Genomic DNA, 14,868 nt, shown 5'->3' on the forward strand with positions numbered 1-14,868 from the left:
ATGAGAGGTTAAAACTGAGAACATTTTCATACACATCAGCTGTCACAGCATCAGAGAGCATCAGGTGGACTCTGGGAACCTCCCCTGTTTCCAGAATAAACAGCTAAAAAGACCATGCTGTTGGAGGCCCTAGTTATTGTTGTCTAGGCTCCGACTCCTGTGACCCTACGTAGAAGAGCACGGAATGTTGCCTGGTCCTGGGCCCTCCTCACGTTCACTGGACTATTCAAGGCCATTATATGAGATGACATTCTGGTCCTTAGGGCTTGCGTTGGCTGATGTTCAGAAGCAGGTCACCAGGCCTTCCTTCCCAGTGTGTCTTAGTCGGGAAGCTCCACTGGAACCTGTCCACCAGGAGGGACCCTGCTGGGACTGGAAATGCCGGTGGCACAGCCTCCAGAACCTCAGCAGCACACAGGCCACCCTAGTGTGACAAACTGACAGGCAGGAGTTGGGTCTGGCTACCTAACGACCGATTAACAGAATGATCTTCTAGAGAAAACGGGAATCAGCCTTTTCTCTGATGACACCTGCCCTTTCCTCACCTGTCATATGTTTCAGGCCAGCGATTTTGTGTCATTCTCTAAACCTCCACAGCACATCACCTGACAAAAGGGGGGCCGGAGAAAGGCAAATGGCATCTTAGGAATATTATAGAAGCCATGTTGGCCTCATGGGTCCCCTGAAACCATTTCAGGGGCACCCAGGGACACTGACAAGCTTTGAGAACCATTGACATAAAGCAAACCTCTGAGTTTTCAGTCTCCCCAAGAACCACTCAGCTTGGGCTTCCAGAAGAAGAGGGAGAATGGAGACACTAGGACTTCCCAAGCTTCTCCCACCAGAGAACACACTTAAATCATTTATTTGTACATTTTTATACAGGCACCCCTCATTTTATAGTGCTTCACTTTATTGCACTTCACCAATGCTGGTTTTTTTTACAAATTGAAGGTGTGTGGCAACCCTGTGTCGAGCACATCTGTCAGCACCATTTTTCCAACAGCAGGTGCTCACTTCATGTCTATGTCACATTTTGGTCATTCCCACAATATTTCAAACATATCATCATGCTATTGCATACTTAATAGACTACAGTATAGCATAAATAGAACTTTTATATGCACTGGGAAGGCAAAAATTCACGTGACTTGCTTTATTGTGATATTTACTTTATTGTAGTGGTCTGACCAGCTCTGGTGGCACTGTGGTTAATGCATTGGGCTGCTAACCAAAAGGTCAGTGGTTCAAACCCACCAGCCACACCATGGCAGAAAGATGAGGCAGTCTGCTTCCATAAAGATTTACAGCCTTAGAAACACTCTGTGGCAGTTCTACTCTGTCCTATTGGGTCTCTATGAGTCAAGATCGACTTGATGGCAGTGGGTTTGGGGTTTTTTATTTTATTCTGAAACCAAACCATTAATATCCCCAAGGTACACCTATCCTGCGATTCTGAATTTATATTCCTTTGCACACAGAATTCCATAAGGGAGAGAAAATAGCTTCCATACCACTGGTATAGTGTCTATTGTGTGGGGTAGTGTATAATAAGGAGAAGAAACCTTAAGGGTTAGAAAAATTATAGCCTTCACTTTTATCAAAGGAGAATTTTCTATTGAGAATTAATACCTTAGTTGTAAGAACAGTGCATACATTAAGTATCTGAGAAGAGCCCAAGTTTGTCACATGAATACAGTTCATAAACTACTACTAGCAAATGATGTATCTTATAGTAACATTCTATTGTGACTATTTTATAAGTAAATACAGTTATTCAAAAATTATATATTGAGCACCTACTGCAGACCTGGAACTAAGCCAGATATAATATAAATGCTCTTTTTAATTGAAAATAATCTGTGAATTAGCTTTTGGAGGTTTGTAAAGGCAAGAGGTATTGTGGTCTTGGTGAAGAATCCTGAAAACACCATGGACTGCCAGCAGGACAAACAAATCTGCCTGGAAGAAGTGCAGCCGGAATGCTCCTCAGAAGCAAGAATGGCCAGACTTCATCTCACCTACTTTGGTCATGTTGTCAGAAGGGGCCGTTCCCTGGAGAAGGATGTCATCCTTGGTAAGGTGAGGGTCAATGAAGGAGGGGAAAGCCCTCAACAATATGGATTGACACGGTGGCTACAGCAATGGGCTCAGATAAAGCAGGGATCCTGAGGCTGCCACAGGATGGGGCAGTGTTTCATTCTGTTGTTCATGGGGTCGCTAGGAGTTGGAGACGACTCAACAGCACCTAACAACAACAACAACAACAACAAAGGCAAGAGGGTCCCCACTGTGCTGGGGAATGAAAGGGTGGGAGGGTCTACAGACGCCACGGAGAGCCTGGGAACAGTGGAGCTCTCTCGCTCTTAAGAAGAGGGGCCTCTGGTTGGAAGGCTGAAGACAAGGACCGCTCCTCAGCACATCCACTGAAACACTGGCCACAGGGACAGCTCCCTGCTCTGTGCCTCGGTTTCTCACAGTATCTCTAACAATCACCTCTTCCGCAGAGAGGCAGTGGAGGCATCACTATGACAAAGTCTTAAAGATGCTGAATTAATGAATTACAGTATTTCTAAGCTTCTTGTTGAAGAACAACCTACTTGCAGAAATGTGCAGACAAGGATAGCAGCACCCAGCTCAAGAAGTGGACCAACAAGCACCCCAATTCTCCTCGCCTACTCCTTGTGGTCCCTAGCCATCCCCTGGGGAAACCACTATGCAGGCTTCTAACCACGTAGACGACATTTCCTGTCTTTGTGTCATTGTTGCTGTTGTCAGTTGGTTCTCCACTCATGGCAACTCCATACACAATGACATGGACCACTGCCCTGTCCTGCAACGTCCTGACCAGCCACTGGGACTGGACCATCAGGATCCAGAGTTCTCACTGGCTGATTGTGGAGGCAGACCCCCAGGCCTTTCTTCCCAGTCTTACTCTGGAAGCCCCCCTGAAATCTATCCAGCATCGTAGCCACATGCAAACCTCCACTGACAGGCAGGTGGGGGCTGTACGTGAAGTACACTGCCTGGGATACGAACCCGGGTCTCCCATGTGGAAGGAGAGCATTCTACCTCTGCCTCTGTGCTGCTGTTGTATTTTATCTGAGTGATAGAAGTGTGCAGGGTACTCTCTTGTGACTGGTTCTTTCACTCAACGTTATGTTGTGAGACGCGACCACAGTGTTGAAGGTGGATGCAGACTGCTCTTTCTCCATGCTGCATATCACCCCAGGGTGTGACAGCATCCGTACATGGTCAGCCGTTCTACTCTCCGGGTCACGTAGCCTTTCAGCAGACATTCAGAAGGAAGAATGGCACAAGTGAACTTCACTGTCACCTTTCTACCTTAAACTTGACTGATCAAAGGTGTCTTCTGTCATTTTCCTTCCACATCTGAACAAGTGCTGATATGGCTACAAATTAAGTATTGGGACCTTTGCCTGAGAGTCCGGGACAAGAGAAAAGGGGTTACTATGTCCTCACTGGCCTGGCTTTGGATGGTGCTTGACTCTGAAAGGAGGGGTTGGGTCTCACGTTTCTTCGTGGTTCTGTGAGTCCTGGACAAAAGGATGCCCGTCAATGCCTGGAGGCTGATGGACGGAGTAGATGGTGGGTGGGCGAGGGAACAGCACCCAGACAGGATACCAAAAAAGTACCACTTAAGAAAATAAAACCATGTTTACGTATAAAAGAGCACAATTTTTTATTCATACATCCCACCTATGACACGAATCCGAGCTTTCACCTGTTGCTGTCACTTCTTCCATCTCTCGTCACCCTTTTCCACCCCGAGTCATTCACAGATTTCTGACTCTGAAGTGGAAGAGAAGAAAAGAACAACACGTGCCCTAAAAGGAATGAGGAAGTGAGAGTCCCCGGGTCTGGCTGGCTCTGTCCTGGTGACAGCTCGTGACGCTCCTTCCGGCAGTCATCGCCTGAATTTCCACCTGCCCGCCCCCCCTGCCCCCCCGCTGCTTATAATGCAGTCCATGTGAAGCAGCGCGGCCCCAGCTCTTCTCTCCAGTGGAGTGTCGCGGCCCGGTGTCACGCAACTTCGCCCCTTTGCCACAGTTTCCCGGAGGTAAAAGAACCCTGGCTCCAGGCTCTCCCACGGTGAGTACTATCAGTTCACTCCAGGAGCAAATACACTACCTGGCAGATCGCAGCTCTCGTGGTGCCTCTCCACAGAAGACAGCCATACAGTGAAACAAGGGTGCGACACAGTCAGAAAGATTCAGAACCCTGCAGCTTTGCGTCACAGCCAAGTCTAGGGTGCTAGGGACCCTGCAAGGATTGTCTTTGTTTTATTTTAACTTGAAGCAGCACCCTGGAAGTAAGTTTTTTCCTTTTTGGATTAGATGAGAAAAATCTATGCAGTACTTAACACATACTGAGCGCTCAGAATAAGTTAGTTGTTGCTGTAATTACAACTAGGATGGCCTCTTGGTGGCATGCAATAAATGAATTGCACATTTTGGAACACTAAAGAGATCGGGTTTAAGGAATTCAGAAATAAGGTGTTTAGATACTGTTCTCAGTGGTTAAGACAGCTGATAGTCTAGAAGTCACTGTAAATGGTACGTTTTCTAATAGTTTAAAAGTCAGCGTCTTGGCCAAGTGGCACTGTCGTTGGCCATCTGCTTAAGCATGTGCATCTTAACTCTTCTCTGTTCCGATCTGTTGTAGGTAGAGCCGCACACACACCGCCCCCAGCTCAGGCCATCTCTGGACGGTCAGCCTGACCCCTCATGAAGGTGACAAGTAGCTGCAATGCTGTACGTGCCCTCAGACATTGATTGATTGACATGTTCTAGAAGCTACAGTCACAGATGGTCACCTAACTTTATTTTTTCTCTTTTAGTCGAAAACGCTAAATGGCAATAATATGGAGACATTGATTGGATGTCAATCAGAGGTAGGAAAACAACTGTCAACCCTTTCAAACGGCCCTGTGAGAACTTCGGATCTGCACAGGGCCACCCCTTTCTGTTCCAACTGAATCACACGTGAATCACTCCATTACTGGGGTAGAAAAGTGGCATCATAAATGCAGTAGATGGAACACATTAATTGGGATCTTAAGGACAACAATCAAGACTTCATAGGGATTCTAGAGGCTAGAAAAAACAATGCACGGCACTGACTTGATATCTGACATGAAGAAAATGCTGTGGGTGTGTTCTGTGGGGAAAGACTGTAGGTTCCCTCCGTCATTGTTCTTAAGTGAAATAAATATATTTTCAGAGTGACATCAAGCAACATCCCCTGTTGGCATCCTGTGAGAGTGAAGATAGTATTTGCCAGCTGATTGGTGAGTTTTGAAAAACTACTGATCTTTTGTATAAATGCTAACGACCAGTGTTCTTGGTTTGTAACCGCAGCACTTTACTAGGAATTTTTTTTTAATAAATGTTCTTTTAAAGACCGCAGAACATTAACTCTTCAGTGGCAGACATGCTCTGGCATGCAAGAGTAGTTGACTGCCCTGATAGCAGATCCTAAAAGCCAATTCTCCATCCAAAGGGTTTTTAGTGGGATGAGCAAATCTCCTAGCCACTTAGTTTGCAACAATTAAAGTGTGCATGCATGTGAAGGAGCTCTGGTGGCGCAGTGGTTAAAGTACTGGAGTGCTAACCAAAAATCCACCAACTGCTCTGAGGGAAAAAGATAAAGGAGTCTCCTTCTGTAAAGATCACAGCCTTGGAGACAATCCAGGGCAGTTCTACTCTGTCCTATTGGGGTTGCTATGAGCTGGAACCAACTTGAGGGCAATGGGTTTGGGTTTGGGTTTTATGCAAAACGCCCAGTGCCTTGCCAGTGTCCTTCCTTCTTTAGTTAATGGGGGATGAAGCTAAGAGATGAGGTAGCAATTGTTGCTGTATCAAATCCCAAAGAACCCACAATTCACCCTTCATTTTTTTTCCCACAATGCATTTCTTTAAAACGTAACCTTGACCCAGATCTCCTGAAGCGTAAGGACAAGTCACTTCTCTGTCTGCCCTCCTTTCCTTTGCCAGTATAAAATCCATAGGAACATATGACAAGCATTTAGGAAACATGGCTTTTATAATTAGGAAAAAGAAGAGGGGAACTTGTGAGGTGCCGTACCCATTGCACAAAGTCTTCTGGGTTTGGGAGGACAGAACGCCCTCGTAACGTTTGCCTGACCGTTCCCTGTGGCAGGTCTGGGCTCCAGCCTTCCTGGAGCACTTTGTGCTTGCTGTTGGTGGTGGTGGCGGTTGCTGTTGAGTGAGAGGCCCAGTGATCTGCTTCTGAAAGGGCAGAGCCTTGAAAACCCTACAGAGTTCTGCTCCGACCAAGGGGTCTCTGAGAGCTCATGCTTGGCCCGGCCTAAAGGAGCTGGAAAGCCAGCAGGGAAGGCAACAGCAGATGGCGGGAATGGTGTAGCGCTCCCTCTAGTGGCTGGTTAGTGCTAGCATGGCTGCACCACGTTGGTTAATGGCTAAGTAAGTTTCTTCAAGAGATCTTGAGCAAGGCGCTTCCTCTCTTGCTAACAGGTTTCATTTTCCTCACCAGTGCAAGGGGGGAGTTCAAATAATCCATTTCCCATCAGAAATAGCCACCATAGTTATACAGGCTGTGTAGCTGGTTGGTTATGACCAGCCCAGCTAGGTTTGGCCCATTTTTTGTAACAAACAGCTGAGGAAGGGTAAAAAACAGGAAAGGTGGAGGCTTTGAGGAACCTTGGTGTTTGCTGGTGTTTAGAGGCTGGTTGCCCTGGTAACGATGTTGTTGTTTTTCGAATTGGATTTTCTAGATTAAGAGCCACGGCCTTTGCTTTCTCAGTTTGTCACACCTTCAGTGTTTTCTCTCCTGCGTGGCACACTTAGGCCAGATGACATTTTCTTGTCTGGACCTTTCCTTATTCACGTCATAGTCTCACTTTCCTCTTTGCCTCCTTCCCTTGGCCACAGAAATCAAGAAGAGAAAGAAGGTTCTGTCCTGGTCCTCTCTCATGAAAAGACTCTCCCCTGCTTCAGAGGTGCCCGGGGCTTTGGAGCAGGAATGCAAAGTGCCACTGTTTGACCAGCCCTTATCCAACATCTGTGGTGAGGACGGAACACTCCCCAGGCCCATTCAGGTAGGTGGGCGTTGACTCAGAAGACAACTTCAATTTTCTGTCAGATGTGACAATCCTTGAAAACTCTTAAAGCCAGGCCCATACTAAACTTGTTGGGGTTGATCTTTGGTTTTTTGCACTTTTGGAAAGGGCGTTCCCACATATGGGTGCATGTTGGGCTATACGGCTTTTATGGCCTAAAACGTAGTTGTATTTGCCACTGAGCTCCGAATGATGGTGCCTCCAAAGCTCTCCACCTGCTGGCCTCATGGAGTTAAGCTGAAGCTGTGCAGCTTCTGAAAAACAAGCAGCCATGGTAGCAAATACCATTAGAAATGCAATGTTTGCGTGGAATGACTTGAAAGGAAGGAAGCCTAAGTAATGTTAGAGTGTCCACAATGAGAACTTTCACAATTGTCCACTTCTTAGAAAAATGGCACGTTGGGAGAGAGTTAGCAGCAACCTGATGGGAGGGAAAGCTGGCCTGAAAGTTTCCTGTTGGGACTATCCTAGCATAACTAAGAGAGCTAACATGTACCATAAGGGTACTTTACGACAGGGAATGTTGGGTGCTGTTCATGTCCCTCACTTTAACTCACCTTCTCCACCTAAACATAGATGTGTAGTAGCAGCAAAGTGTGTGTCTTCAAACCAAGGATAACCGTTTCCTATGCATATACCTCTTTCCCATAGGATATCCTGAGTATTCTGTGCCTTAAAGGCCCTTCCACTGAAGGAATATTCCGGAAGGCGGCCAACGAGAAAGCCCGCAAAGAGCTGAAGGAGGAGCTCAACTCGGGAGGCATGGTAGACTTGGAAAGCCGCCCTGTGCACCTGCTGGCAGTGGTGTTGAAGGTAAGTTCACAGCACTCGTGGCCAAATAGCCTGTCAGCCACGTCCGTCCTCAGGAAACAGGAAGTGGACCTGCCACCCTAGCAAAGTAAACTCACTCTGGAGTTTAACTTTTTCGGTTAAGCCGTTTATTCATTTGTTTATTTGTTTATAATAAATCATATGTGTATATACATACATATTTTATAATAAGTTATATATATACAAGTAAATATAACTTATTTATTTACAATACATAAATCTCTAATCCTATGATGCAAGATTCCAACAGATAGTAAATGATGCATTAAGTTCCCAAAAAATGTGATGAGAGTTGGTAATTGATCATCCCATGGCTGAGCCCATGCCACTAAAACCTATGGCCTCCAGAATTCACCCACAGGGACAGTGCCCCCTCCGTGACTATTGTTAGGAAACTGATGAGAGACAGGTGATGGGGGGTTTCGCTGATGAATGGCTGCAGGAACGAGGGGGTGCAGTCTATGAGAGGACGCACGCCGAGCTCCCTGGGGAGGGAGAAGCAAGCGCCAGGGGAAAGTGAGGACGCCAGTGCTTTGTGTCCGACAGGCAGGCCAAGCAGTGCCCTTTCTCCCACAGGACTTCCTACGGAGCATCCCCCTGAAGCTGCTGTCCAGCAACCTGTTCCAGGAGTGGATGGGTGCCCTGGACCAGCAGAGTGAGGAGGACAGGATCGAGGCCCTCAGACAGTAAGTCATCCAGAGAGCAGGCAGGGGCGCAGCCGCAGAGGCCACCTTCTGACCCTGTACTGACTGGAAGGGTCTGTGACATATGCTCCTCAGAACTGTGATGCTCAGAGAATGTGGTATCTGGAAGTTTAAAATAAGTGACTTTAGCTCAAAGGAAGGAAATGTGAGCATCATAACTCACAAATCCCAAGAGGTCTGGAGGTCTAGGAATACAAGTAGTTCGAGGAGATAAACTCATAGATAAAACCATGCACATGGGCCGATCGGCAGAGGGTAGGCCTTTGGGATGTCCTCAACCCACATAGATTAGCGTCACACAAGGCATCAGCTCACCAGGAAACACACCCTATAGCCTAGTAGGTATGGCAACAGGAGACAGTTGTGTTGGTTTTTTTGTTTGTTTTTGTTTTTCATAAAATTCTTAACACATCTCACAGTCTCTTAATTAACCAACATGAAAATTATATAAAGACAAATTCCAGTGACAGTCAAAAGAACTTCCTCAGTGCAAGGAAAGTATGACCCGTCAGTGATTAGAGAGAATACACAACCTCAACGCACCAGGGCCTCTGTCTGTTCTCTCTGCGTGAGTTTCCCATGCCGCTGGGACACACGTGCACATGTGGGGGTCTCCAAAGATCAGAAATGTGTTCTCACAGCTCTAGAAGCTCAAAGTCCAAATCAGGAACTCAGCTGTGTCCATTCCTTCCAGCAAGTCCTTATAAACTGATTTCTTCTCCATAGAAATCTCTCAGAGAAGCTCTGGTGGCTCAGTGGTTAAGCTCTCAGCTCCAAACCCAATATGTCATCCTCGTTTGGTGGTCACAGTTCAGAAAAAGGCAAAGGGTTATATTCCAAGAAAACCAGTCCTGCAGAGTGAGATGACAGACAGACATTCTACCTTCCTGGGGGATTACTCAGCAAAATGAGTTTCAAATTTTAAAGACAGACCAGGGGCCTTCATACAGGTTCTGCTGCATAACTGAAGATCTAGGGAAGTAGCAAAGGGCTGTGTTACTGGTGTTGTGATCATAAAGACCCAGCTCTTGGGTCTTCAAAACCTTGTGGTTAACCAGTTTCGTTCTGTGTCAGTTGCCACTGGAAGCATCTGAATGAACATTTCACAATATCACTTGGGAAAAAACACCTTCCTCATTTTAAAGGAAGTCTGGTTTGAGCAGCAACTTGGCTGCCTGAGCTGCACAGACCACCAGCCCCCTCACAACCCACTCTCCTCCCTTTGTGCCAGGGTGGTGGACAAACTCCCCCGGCCCAACCGCCTGCTGCTCAAGCACCTGGTGTGCGTGCTCTATCTGATCAGCAAGAGTGCCGGCACCAACAAGATGGACGCGAGCAACCTTGCCATCTGCATCGGGCCCAACATGCTGGCCCTGGAGAACGACCGGAGCCTGTCCTTCGAAGCCCAGAGAGACTTGAACAATAAGGTTTGTGGAAGTTCATTTACAAGAAACTCCCACCTTAGGATCTCACCATCTTTTTGCAAAAGCCAAACAATGAAGTTGACCCCCTTACAGCCCCATTCTTCATGCCCTCTCAAAAAAAGAAACATGTCTCCAGGCTGATGGTGCTTGTGTCCCCTCCCAGGTTAAGACCCTGATGGAATTTCTCATCGACAACTGCGTTGAGGTCTTTGGGGAGAACATCCCAGCGCCGTCCAGCATCACTTCCGATGACTCCCTGGACCACACGGACAGTTCAGGTACAGGATGGGCCATCTAGAATTATGGTCCTGCCAGTTAGGACCATAGTACATAGCTCTGGTACTGAACCAGAAATTCCCTCACACATCACCCCTCGCCTCCACAGGGCACGCTTTAAATGAAAACTCACTCAGGCTTTCTGTGCAACACTTCCTTCAACTTCAGCCTGGGCCTTTCCCCTTCCTGTTCTAAATTGTGAATAACTGCTGGGAAAAAAAAAAGCCTAAACTGTTACTTTCTAGTCTGTTCCTATCCATGGCGGCACTATAGACAGAGCAGAACTGCCTGGCAGGGTTTCCTAGACTGCAGTCTTTACAAGGGCAGAGCGACAGGCTTTTCTCCTTCAGGAGCCACTGGAGGGTTCAAACCACTGATCTTTCTGTTAGCAGCTGAGCACTAAACTACTGCGCCACCAGGGCTCCTTGAACAGGTGCTAAATTTACAAAACAGCCTTTAGCTATAGGGTTGGGGTAAGAAAGTGTTGCTCCCCCGTAATGGAATCTGGGTCTATAAAAGCCATCCAGGGATCAGTTGTAAAATTCAAGATCAATGCATTTTCAGTGAAAGGCTCTTTTCCCTTTTCTCATTCTGTGTTTCATCTTCTGTTTTCATACCTCTTTCTCTTGAAATAGTAGATTTGGAAATAAATCCATTTGAATGTGGTATATTTCTTATCCTGTCAAGCCCCAAAGTAGTTCCACCAAATTGCCTAGTGCCCTCTTGGTGTGAGTAGGGTCAGTTACAGTAAAGTTTATCTCTAAGAGAAACTGAACAAAAAGTTCAACTGTTCCTCCACTTCCCCTAGATGTGTCGACGCTGCAAAATGACTCGGCCTACGACAGCACGGACGCTGATGCCGAGTCCAACAGTGTCATCGGCTCTCAGAGCAGGCTGCCCCAGGGACCCACCAAGATGACTAGCAGCCTGGACAACAGGAGGCCACAGTCTCCACGTGAGACAGGTCTGAAGCCCATTGTCAGCACTGTGGCCAGGCTGAAAGGCACCCTTGGTCAACCAGACAGGAGGTATTCAGAACCCAACATGTCATCCTCCCAAGAGTGCCTTGAGAGCCGGATAACAAGCCAAAAGCTAACCAAGAGTGAGGACAACTTCACGGTGCCCCGCGCAGCCTCCAGTTTTGGAAGTGAAGACCCTGAAGACCCATTTCCAGAGGACGTATTCCCTGCGGAAGGCAAACTCAAAAGACTACTGGACCTGAAGGCAAAGAGCGTGATTCCGGGTCCGGTGTTGCCACAGAGACTGTTACCGAAGGCTGCGTCCAGTTGCTCCCTGGACGGCTCCTGTGACAGCTCCCCCACGGTTTCTCCTTGCAGTCCCAAAAGAAATTTCTTCACCAGGCACCAGTCCTTCACCATGAAGACTGAGAAAGGTAAGCCCAACAGAGAACTGAAAAAGCACTCCATGTCATTCTCCCTGTCCCCTCACAAAAGAGTGCAGACCCAAACCACCAGCTGTGGGACTGCCAAGTACAGAGTCTTTCCCAGAGACCCAGTGAAGAAGAGCTTCAAGAAAGACAGCCAGCTTGCTGGCCGCATCATCCAGGAAAGTTGGCCTGAAACTCATAGCCAGACAGCTCTGGGAGTCACCTCACGAGCCTGTGGCTTCTCAGCTGACGATGTGTTTCAACAAGTGGACCAGAGACTTGCTGGGAATCCGCCATCTTACGAGGAGGCCCTTCAGAGCCAGGCATTCGAACTCGCTGCCTACAGGAGCCAAACGGTCCGAAGTATGAGGGCACGAACGCTCAGCCAAGACTCCATACGACCACCTCCCCTACTTTCTCTCCACGGAGGGGACTCAGGAGACACGTGCAGTCAGGAGCCACTAACTAGGCACAGACTCTCTCCCTTGACTGGGAGCTGGAAACATGGCGAGACTGTGTGCACGTCTGTGGCAACCAAAGAGGAAGTGAGTGTACCAGGGAGATCGGCCCTCCACCGGCTGAGAACTGTGTCGGAGTCCACACAGAGGAGTAAGCAGGACTATCTAGTCCGGAGATGCAGTCAGCCAGTCTTTGAGGCTGACCAGCTCCAATACGCTAGGGAATCCTACATTTAGGAAGGCAGGCCATCTGCCAGGACAGAGCTTGTGGTGTTTCTGTAAATATGTGACTGTGTAAAGACCCGCTTTTAGGGTCTGTTTTCAAAAGAGTCAAGAATAAGCTCCTTTAGAAAAGTCACGTAGTGCCCCCCTCAGAGAGGGTAACCGCCCAATGGCACTGGCTCAGTGGGGACCGCACATGTCTGACCTTGTGCAATATGTACCTAATGTATGAAATGTGTTATCACAAGGTGTTAGTCGCAAAGACTGCGGACATCAGCATAGATCTATGTCTGTTTGTGGACTTGAGCTAAACTGCATTGCTGGACTTTGTCTCCTGGGACATTTCTTATTGATTAGGGTTTTAAGGTAGTCTTTACTTCTTTTCATGTTGCCACCAAGGTCACCCCAGTTTTCACATTTTCCACAAACTCCATTTAGGGGAAAATGTTTCAGTCTTTGTTAGCCAGTGACTCTGATAAGCAGCTTCTGGAGAACTCATCAGCACGGCACAGAGAGGAGAGCCGGGAGCTGGCGAGTCGGGGTGGAAGTCAGTGGCTCTACAGATGCCAGGAAAGGAAGAGGCTGTAATTAAAACCTTGAAAAGTACTTAAATATGTCTTTTAATCTTCAAATTAAATTTGGGTGGAATAATGAAAATGCATTAAATCCTATTAACCCATTTACAGCACTTTGAGTTTCTTTGTAGTTCAATGATGTCTTATCCAACAGTGTGAAGTTAAACATTACATACCCATTGGGGGGTCATGTAAAATGTCAATGTAATTTCACTACAATAAATCGCCTTATTGGAAAACACAAATGTTGATTCTTCACAGATATGGTGCCTTCTCCCCAGTTAATAAAAATCCACCCAGAAAACGGTTTGCACATTTCTTCATTCCATAAGCATCTATGGAATCTGTGGTCATTGTTCCAGGTCGCCAGGAAGAATAGGATCTTGGGATTTGTGAGAGTCAATCCCTGGCCTCCTGAAATTAGCAAAACTATTTTTAAAAATACTCACTTTAAGCCATTTTGTCAGCACGCAATCACTCAGAGGCCAGAAAATTTGGTATCCAAATACAGGGTAACATGGCAAATAAACATATTAGAATTTCTAGTGATTTCAACTTTTCAATACTTTCACATGTGTTATCTCACTTTTATGAAGTCTCAGTTTGCATGGTTATTAGCAAACTTGATGGTGAAAGGTAAGTTATTGTATATATTTCCATTAGAACTCCAATGATCAATGCTTGAGATATTTACCCAGCATCTGAGACTTCAATTTTCCTTATTTTATCAACTTTTTTCAAAAAACTATATATGCACTATTGATTTGTTGCAGAAATATTTCGAGGTTAGCTAGTTACCAGGCAGGAAAGACCTGCTCCTTCCAGAGGTCCTTTATGCGTAATGTTGTACAGAGTTAATGATGTTGTAAATCAAATTGCTCAAGGCAGTAAATCAACTCTAGGAATGTCACTGAAAATGCTTTGTTAAGCACTGATGATATTGAATTTCAAAGGGCAGAGCCTCCCTGCTCTGACCAGTGCTTGGGAAGAGCAAGCCCTTTCCAGAGTTGGATCCGAATGCTAACAGCAAGAGCAATTGTTAGCATCTGCCCGTGCCCAACACTGTGCTGAGTATTTTGGGGTGTAAAAAAAAAAAAAAATACATCCTCCTACCCCACCACGTCTTAGCAACTTCTCCCTGAGAATCAGACTCCTCATCAGTCAATCACTAAAACCATAGCTCAGAACCAAACCAAAGCCTTGGCCGAGCTGAGTCTAACTCATGGCAGCCCCATATATTTACAGAGTAGAACTGGGCTCCACAGGGTTCTTAATGCGGATTTTTTAGAAGCGGATTGCCAAGACTCTCTTCTCAGGTACCTCTGAAGAGGTGGACTTGAGCTGTCAACCTTACGGTTAGCAGCCAAACACGTAACCATTTGTGTCACCCAGGGATTCCAGACTCAAGCCAAGAAACCCTAAATCTACTCTCCCTTCACTACTAACCAGACCTCCATGTGACCCTGCTCAAGGCACAAAACTTTACTCAAATTCCCTCATTTTTAAAAAGTTGGAGAGTGACGGAACATCCATATCCTGTCAGTTGCGAGGGGCACAGTTTGCTGACCAACATGGATGAGCTTCTCACTATTGAGCAAATGTCATTCCAGTCACTGTTTTGGAAACTAGAGAAGGTATGGTGAGTATTTCAAAGACTTCACAGTGTGGTCATCCCACTTGATCCACACTGGCCTTGAAAACAATAGGACTTTAGTTCCGGTAAGATGGCGGACTAGGCAGAAAGACTGCACAGACCCTCCTCAACAAAGAAAAGGGAAAACAATTAACACAGACACAGAAGATAATCCTGGACCCCTGAGCCTTGAAGGGAAGGATATAGAAGTGGACTAAACCCCAACTAGCAGAAG

The 14,868-nt window shown here is 46.7% G+C and overlaps 1 protein-coding gene across 1 annotated transcript; it reads left to right on the forward strand.

The window, feature by feature from the left end:
- The first annotated feature begins 4,748 nt into the window (after positions 1-4,748).
- On the forward strand, positions 4,749-12,440 carry LOC103200719 (T cell activation RhoGTPase activating protein). Its single transcript, XM_007945271.1, has 10 exons — positions 4,749-4,775; positions 4,862-4,915; positions 5,245-5,311; positions 6,936-7,102; positions 7,775-7,936; positions 8,531-8,640; positions 9,890-10,085; positions 10,246-10,360; positions 11,167-12,156; positions 12,211-12,440. Exons 1-10 carry the CDS (start codon positions 4,749-4,751, stop codon positions 12,438-12,440), a joined length of 2,118 nt encoding a protein of 705 aa, XP_007943462.1.
- The last annotated feature ends 2,428 nt before the right edge of the window (positions 12,441-14,868 follow it).

The sequence above is a fragment of the Orycteropus afer genome, unplaced genomic scaffold (genome assembly GCF_000298275.1).
Source record: "Orycteropus afer afer isolate SDZICR_OR568_19922 unplaced genomic scaffold, OryAfe1.0 scaffold00135, whole genome shotgun sequence".
Classification (NCBI taxonomy): domain Eukaryota; kingdom Metazoa; phylum Chordata; class Mammalia; order Tubulidentata; family Orycteropodidae; genus Orycteropus; species Orycteropus afer.

Excerpts from the sequence above, each read along its gene's own strand:
- LOC103200719 (XM_007945271.1), top strand. The coding sequence starts at position 4,749 with ATGAAGGTGACAAGTAGCTGCAATGCT. Across the intron at positions 4,776-4,861 it reads TGACAAGTAGCTGCAATGCT|TCGAAAACGCTAAATGGCAA; the intron begins GTACGTGCCCTC and ends TTTCTCTTTTAG. Across the intron at positions 4,916-5,244 it reads TGATTGGATGTCAATCAGAG|AGTGACATCAAGCAACATCC; the intron begins GTAGGAAAACAA and ends ATATATTTTCAG.